General features: G+C 38.8%; 1 protein-coding gene across 1 annotated transcript in view; it reads left to right on the top strand.

Moving 5' to 3' along the window:
• Positions 1-8634, top strand: part of alcama (activated leukocyte cell adhesion molecule a) — a gene marked incomplete at its 5' end in the record, with an annotated part of 64466 nt that overhangs the window by 43390 nt on the left and 12442 nt on the right. The window contains 4 exon segments of the mRNA XM_035666905.1: positions 3562-3649; positions 4078-4248; positions 6317-6441; positions 7721-7853. Of these exon segments, the coding sequence (XP_035522798.1) occupies positions 3562-3649; positions 4078-4248; positions 6317-6441; positions 7721-7853 (517 nt within the window).

Consider the following 8634-nt stretch of genomic DNA (forward strand, 5'->3'; position numbering starts at 1 on the left):
ATGAACTCTCTCAGCCGTGGAATAGCAGAGGTCTTATTTTCATTTGCTCGCAAAAGTCCGACAGTTTGCAGGTTTTCATAAAGAAATGAAGTAAGCCATGCTGCTGAATTCAAGCTTTAATGCCAGATGCTTCATAAATTAGAAGGCATGTACTGTACCAATTTTTGGTCGTGAAAATCAATATCAGGTGGGTAGTACCAGCATTTTGTCAAAGACAGGAGTCATCTAGATTGTGAGAGTGTATGACTGGTAAAAGTACAGTAAGCTCACATCAGTCAAGTCATACATGATACCAGTTTGGGGATGACGGAGACATAGATATCTTTATATGCAGGAAGTGATTCATCAGACATTTTCAGGTAAAAATACTAATCATGTGCCGCTTCTTAAAAGGTCCAGTGTGTAAGCCCCAAAGGATCTATTGTCAGAAGTGTAATATAATATTTTTATTAGTGTATTATCACCTGAAAATAAGAATAGTTGTGTTTTCTTCATCATAGAATGGGCCGTTTTTATCTTCCGGCAGAGTCTGCCATGTTGAAATGCCATGTTTCTACAGTACGGACAGCCCAGAACGGACAAACCAAACACTGGCATTAGATAGATAATTTTTCTGGAGTCCTTTAATCAGCAAAAATAATTAGTCCAAAGACACAAGGCATCATTATTTCTGGAGCATTTTTGAAGTGGCAAGACTGAACTTTAACCCCACCTATTTAGCATATTCATAATCAGTATATAAACACGCAATAAATGGTTTACATACTATAATGTAGTTTTTATGCAGGTACGAGGAGATTGATTAATTTACAGTATTTGTCAACAGTTATATCTTATACTATGAAGACATATTGTATATCACTGTTTTAGAATATTGTCATTATCTGTTTATACAAAAGCCTCCATTTATAGTTGGCCACAGGAGGCGTTATAGTTCCTGATAAATACATTTACACTGATAAGAGCCTGACATGTAGACTTTGTATAGCATCCATTATGCCAAGTGATATTTACATATTTTTACACTTTAAGATTCACAGACTCACTGAAATAGGAGCTGCAGTCATTGAAAAAATTTAAGATAATGTAATAACTCAGTTACAAAAAGGTCACAAAGGGTTACATTTTCCAACAGTGGCTAATGTGACTTGCCCCTTCACAGTCAACCCTACCACATGATAAGAACCTCTATGGGATAGTATAAAGCAGTGGTTCTTTTTTCATTAATGTACCCCCTTTGAAGTATTTGAAAAACATATTCAGTTTACTTTCATAGAGGACTGAAGACAGCAGATAATATTCACATTTGAGAAGCTGAAATCAGAGAATTTCAGAGAAACTCACTTATCAATTATATATAGTTTGAAATAGTTGACTATTAATTTAATTATCAATTCATTGACTAATCGTAGCTAAATTGTGTGTTCCTAAACACCAACAGACATTGCCAGAAGTTTAAAAATTCTCACAAAAACCTGGTAATTTAGAGACTAGTTTTCCAGTCATGGAAACACTTTCCATGGAAACACTACCAGCAATAAAAGCCACTCTCACACACACACACACACACACACTTTCCCTAAATGCACAATAGGTTTGCTGCTCTACATCACATAATGGTCATAATATACATGCAGGGGGTTCACAGGGTTGTTGATCAATGCTGACAACTCAAAAATGATTTCAGTCACTTCCTGTGCTTCAGAAAAAGTGCGCTCCTCTATGCGCCACATTGTAAACATTCACGATCGCTCAGCATTGTGAGCGAGCGATCAGCATCAAAGTATAAGCCAGAAAGCCTCAAGCTGAAAGAAAGCAAATGCCAAAGCAGTATTATTATTCTGAGATGCAGCGTGGATATGTATTACCTGTTTACAAAGCATTTCTGCTGAATGTATGTTTTGACTATATTTCTTATTGCCGGGCAAGCCGTTAGGAATTAGGGGACACAATTAATCTGAGTTAGCAAAAGTTTAATTTACTAGGATTAGATTAGATTAAAAATTAGTAGGTTGTTGTATTTTTTAAGGGTTTACAAAAGAGCTTTGCGTGGGCCCCCTGTGGGCCTGGGGCTAGGATCATTTGTACCCCTTGACACCCCTGATGGTAGTTCTGTTTATTGCTATTGTGAAAATAATTACTTATACCATCGAGTCAAAGCCCAACCAGAAACGAGCTTACTGTAAGGCTGTTGCCTCTATTGGTCAATATGTGTATCTGAATTGACTTATCATACCTGACAATAAGCAGTTTAGTAGGTGGCTTTAAGCGTGGAACATGGGAATTGTTGCATTTGTGTGTTACTGACAGCAGTCCGGATCAGATGTTGACACAGTGCTGATAAGGGCATGTTCCACCTCTTATCATTCAGCCACCATGGTTAGAATTATCTAGTATCAGTGCTCTGTTATACCCACGGAACAAATTTTGTAACACTAAATTTTCTGATTCTCCATGCTGAGACCAGTGGCGAATGTGTGCAGCTGTATGAATGAAAAGCAGGGAATGGCTGCAACAATGCACCAATTAATTAAATACACAGTTACACAAGCCTGGTGTTGCAATTTTGGTCTAGCAGTTAACATTTTCAAATGCATATTCATAGACTCTGGATTTATAGATTTAGATTGAGGACAGTCACCTTAAAATCAAGAATACATATTTTCCCTCTTACCTGTGGTGTTATTTATCCATCTATATTGTTTTGGTGTGAGTTGCTGAGTTTTGGAGATATCAGCCTTCTCTCCGGTATAATGGAATCAATATCTCCAAAACTCAGCATCTCACACCAAAACGATTGATTTTTGGGTAAACTGTCCCCAAAGAGTTTCTGACCAGGTAATTGAACTTTTTGTGAGAAAATATGATCAGATATGTGCTTCAACAATGTTTGTGACATCATGTTCACTCACTGTAGTACAGGATATATAAACCAAGGGGTTTGAGGAAAGGAATGCTCTTATGACTCACTCCTTATCTGGTTCACACACAGCATATCTCTGCTACCGTTGCTGACCTTCAATCTCTACATCAAAATGTAACAACGAGACAGCGTGCTTATGAACACAAGAACTAGTTCATTCCTGAATGAGATAGTTGTTTGTCTTTGCTGGCCCACATCCAACATTCTCCTGTTAATGCTGGAAAGCAGACGTTACATTATACAACCCCAGGACAGAGAAATGAGGGCTTCACTGAAATGGGTTTTAGAGTGAAGCCCCTAATAGGAGCTATTTTGTTCCTACACAATTATTCATTTCAGCCTCTGAAATAATGTTTAGACTAGCAGAAACACAGAGAATGTTATATTTGATGTACTCCAATGAAAATTGTTGCATTAGAATAAATTCAAGTCTTAAGAGCTTTAATAAATGCCCAACCTCACTTCCATACAGATAGAACCAGACTGAATTAAATAATTGTATCTGTCAGGTCCTCCTGTATCTTAGCATTTGCAGTTAAGTGACTGAAGTGAATTAAAACAGTCAGTTACAGTCAGTGTGAACTTCTATTGCTTTCTGTTTAATATTTTATTGTTTTCTTCCTTTCTGTTTTGTCCAGCTGGGAACGTGTGTTGCGGCAGAGGCTAACCCCGCAGCTACAATAACATGGAAGAAGAATGGAAAGGCCTTGGTAGACGACGGGAAAGGTAACTCCACGTTTGGTGTGTTTGCCGACACACCCAGAAACCATCCGACAGTCAAACCACACAGGATGCTGTCATGCAGGAATGCCCCTGGGGGATACAGTGACAGGAGAGTGAAAGTGAAATCTCTCGTAGTGTGTTTACCCAAAAACAACAGGAATAGATAGCAATAGAAATACACCATTCACTGTTGTTTACTTGTCAAGGAAGGATCTGTATAGGATCAGTCAGTGAGTACCTGACAGTAAAGACAGAACGGCTCCTAATAGGCAACTTAGACATCCCATCATCTGGACTGGTTTGGCACTATAAACCCAACCCATCTGGTTTTGCAGCTAAACCAAAAGTGTTTGCAATGCTGTTTGACCTGCCGCTGAAGGCTCCACTAAATATGTTCTATGTATCTGCACTGTCCATCCCTCTCTCTGCAGACATTGTGATCACCCCCAGCCTGAAGCTGGATCCAGCCACAGGCCTGTCCACCACCTCCTCCACCCTCCAGTATGCAGCCACCAAGGAGGACGTCGGTGCGGTCTTTGCCTGCGTGTCCACACACAAGCTGACCACCCAGGAGACCGAGCTGGAACCCTTTCCCGTTCACTGTGAGTGGAATACAGCGCCACCACCAGGCTCCATAACTTTATTGCTTCTGTTTGTACTCCCTGCCCACACACAGCAAGAGTATTGAGTGGTCTGAGTTACACTTCCAACAAGTAGTGCTGATATTTGTTTAGTTGGTGGTTCTCAAACTGTGGGGAGGGCCCCCCAGGTGGGGCATAGAGGCATGGCAGGGGAAAAATATGGAGTAGAACACAGTTGAAGTAATGTTATATATGTAGGGAGAATAAACAATACATTGCTGATGCTATCATGCTGACCTTTATTTCAGTAAAATTCAACTTGGACTCTTTATTACTTCCTTATCCCATCATTGGTAATAAGTTTGATTATCACTGCACTGGGCGGATTACTGATGTAATCAAGGACTTTACTAAGGTTTTGTTTAAAATATGGGAAATAGCTGCTGTGATTTTATTTTATGTATGGTTTATTAATTTATAAATAACTACTCAAGTTGGACCATTATATTTTTAAATGGGTTAAAGCTGCAGTAGGTAACTTTAAAAAAAAAATAACTTTTTGTCATATTTGCTCAACCTTTCTATCCTATATCCTGATAGTACATGAGACAGATAATCAGTGAAAAAAATCAGATTTCAGCAAATATGATGGTTATTGATGATTTTCTAAACTTTTAAATTAAAAAAATAACCTTCTGCAGCTTTAACAGCAATAATTTTCTCAAAGGAGTTTAAAAGTTTTATCAAAAATCTCCCACTCAATCACTGATTTTATATTTTTGCTGAGGTGACATCAGGCTGTATAACTGATATTTCCTTTCGTAGGCATGTAGCCCTCGTCTTGCATGGCATGAATGTGTTCTTGCAGTTTCTTCGAGCAGTACTCAAAATTTTAATTTAAATTCAAGCTTTTTCATAAAGGAAAATTAATTTCAGTCTCCAAGATCAGGCATATTCTCTCCACATACACCATGATTACAAAATTGCTCCTCAGCTTCTTTCTGATAAATATAGTTAAAGGCTGAGTTGAAAAAGCTAACGTGAATGTGATACTATACTGGACTGATTGCCTGACAATAGAAGGCTCCATTTTCCAGTTTAAATGCTGCAAACTGCTCTGATTAGCCAACTCCAGCAGTGACTTTAGAGTGAAGGAAGCTGATCATGAGCAAGTCTAGTTGTGAGATGTGTAATGCAGATAGAATGAAATACTTTTATTTGATTTATTTGATCATATACATGTATAAGCTCTGAAATAGGGAAACTTATCCTGTCTTTATTAACAGTAAAATAAATCTACCACATAGCCATGGTTTGGTGTGTGAATGGCAGTGTTTTCTATTCAGCCTGTGCTGAGGTGTGTAGGCCTGAACAACTTGTTGTTATCAGAAGGCTCTGGAAGCTACACATAATGGCCAAGCAGTGAACAATGTGCTTTGTTGAGCTTTCTGCTGCTGCCGGCTGAAGGATTTTTCAGGATTTGAGGGTTTGGGGGAATTCCAGCAGGGAATTCCAGTTGGCACACTCTTTGTGCTCCTGATCACATCCCTGAAGTTTGAAGAGGAGTGAGGGCTCGGATCAATAAATGAAAGCGGGGGAGGTGTCGGCAGCGGCAGGTTCATGGTGGAATTTCTCATTTGTAAGCTATTACTACTTCTTCCTAGCTCATTCCTGTGTGAGGAGGGTGGTCTACACAATTGGCTGAGACTGATAGGGTCACCTTTTTGAAATGGAATGATTATCAAGGATGTAGGAAATGTAGTTATTATACAACACAATGTTGTACAACAAAATGAAAGTTTGCAATGCCTTCAAACGACACACAAATCAAATAAAACAATAAATACAGTTATTTGTATACACCCAGGGAATAATTTTGCACAGTATTTGTTGAATTTGTGTCTCTGGGAACGCAAACAGCAACAACAATTATAATCAGTGATGATAATAATGTGGTTTCATCTTCACAAAAAGATGCATCTGTTTTCTTGACATTGGTGTGAATGTGAATTATTTCAATCGAAGTCAATGGAAGCTTTGACACTAACGCTTGCTTTTTTCCCCCTCCATTGCTCTCTGAACCTCTCAGATCCATCAGAGAAGGTTAGCCTCCAAGTTATGTCCAAGGGACCCGTAGTAGAAGGAGATAATGTGACGTTAAAGTGTCACGCTGACGGCAACCCTCCACCTAGCTCCTTCTACTTCTACATCAAGGTCAGTCAGAACCCGGACTTCAACCTCAAGCAGCGCACTGCTGCTGTCTGCTCAGCCACCATCCAGACTGTGGCAGCTACTTATTACCACTTACCACAAATTAGCTTTTTTTGAAATTGGCTTGAAAGTGGAGCAGATACTAGAATTTGAAGAAGTGTTTTACTCGCTGTGCCATTGGTGTATGAATTACTGTCTGCTTGTGATAAGCCTCTGCCATTAATATTGGAATGGATGAATGTGACATTTAGGAAAAGTGCTTTGAGTGGTCAGAAGACTACAAAAGGTGATAAGTACAGTTCATTTACCATTAATGCAAATCCTATTAGGAGCAATAGGAGGAGCCAGAGGAACCTGATTTTTTTTTCACAGATTATCTGTACTATGTACTACTGTCAGGATATAGTGAAAGATTCAGCGAATATGACAAAAAGTTGCCCACTGCAGCTTTCACCGTTATAGTTATAGATAGTATGAAGGAGATAAAACGAGAGCTGTCTGTACACTGTGAGACTCGACTTGACTTGGGATTTAAAGGCAAAAACACTGTGGAGACCTGACTTGATGACTCAGTAATATTGAAAATGCTGCGCTGAATGTACTCTGTATTTTGAAGCAAACTGTCATGAATAATTAATAAAATAATGTAGTATGTAGATGCTGCTGTCACCAGAATAAAGACTAAATTCAAATAAGAGAACCCTTTTATTATATTCAATTAGTTTACATAAATTAGTAGATCAAGTTGTTTTTTTACTTTCTGAATCTGTGAAAATATTCCAATCAAAATTACTTTACACTTTACTTTCAAATTACTTCCTGTTTAATTACATGTATATATTATAATTATTGATGTGTTTTTACTGCAGTACTGCACTGCTTAGCCTTTCATAAATAATGGATTGTTGATGTCATTCAACCTGTTTCAAACCAGATGAGAGTGTAATCGGCAGTATGGGAGGAATTTGTAATTAAAAGTATCTAGAAAATGTTTTTGTAGTCTCCCACAGCTGAACCACAATCTTAGCTGCTGAGAAGACAATTAAATGACTAACATACCTGTCATGTGTGTAATGGTTCATGTGTCTTGTAAAAACAGCCAGGACACTTAGTTTCATATCATCCTCACTCAAAATATGTCGACACGTGACTACCCCCAAACTCCCATGTTCCGAATTTCACCCATTCTCATCTGGTCACCCTATTTACTACTCACTTCCTCATATCATATTAGAATGGCAGAAGCTAACAGTCTCCTCTTTCTTCTCCTCCTTCTGTTCAGGGTGAGAAAATGCTGGTGCAAAATTCGGACATCTACACTTTGAATGCGATCAGCAGGGAGGCCGCGGGTGAATACAAATGCTCCTTGACTGACAACAAGAAAATGGAGGCCTCCCAGAACATCCTTGTTAGCTGTGAGTACTTCTGACATACAGCAGAGCCTCAGTACGGTATACAAACAAACTGCTGTAACAACGACAAAAACCTCCAACTGATGTCCCTCGCTTCTCCCCCACACTCTTTCTGCCTTGATTGAAAATGTTTAACTTCTTATACATAACAAGGCACTTTTATTCACTGTAAATAAAGTCATGGGAGCAGCAGTGTAATGGTAATCAAATTCAAACTTTGAGAGCCCAGCCTGGCAGGGAGGCAGAGCATGGAATGCCAGGCAGGGAAGACGAGAACTAATTTCTGACATCGAGTGAGCAAAAGTGACAAAGTGTTTGGGTGGGCGAGGACCTCAGGCAAACTGATAAGCTGTTTTTCCCATCCTACCATCCAGCAGCACTCCCTGAAGTAATTACTCCCTTCTTCCCATGTGTATGTTTCTGAGCCCTCAAATGGGCCCCATCATTATAGTAAAAAATACCTCTGACACATTTCCCCTCCTCTCTGTCCCATACCGCAGCTTCAGTGGAGTTCACACATCTTAAACAAAGAGCTTTTATTTTTTAGCTTCTAACTTTTAAATTGAGTTTGTGACTGAGGAAAGCAAAACAATAGCTCTCTTAATTGAAAATTGTTTAAAGATAACTTTTGTGACTGTGTGTTTGGATTCAATTCAATTCAATTCAATTCAATTCAATTTTATTTGTATAGCACCAATTCATAACAGAAGTTATCTCAGGACACTTTACAAATAGAGCAGGTCTAGACCGAACTCCTTTTAACATTATTTACAGAGACCCAACA

Source organism: Morone saxatilis, unplaced genomic scaffold, assembly GCF_004916995.1.
Source record: "Morone saxatilis isolate NCDOM2014 unplaced genomic scaffold, NCSU_SB_2.0 Contig20, whole genome shotgun sequence".
Classification (NCBI taxonomy): domain Eukaryota; kingdom Metazoa; phylum Chordata; class Actinopteri; family Moronidae; genus Morone; species Morone saxatilis.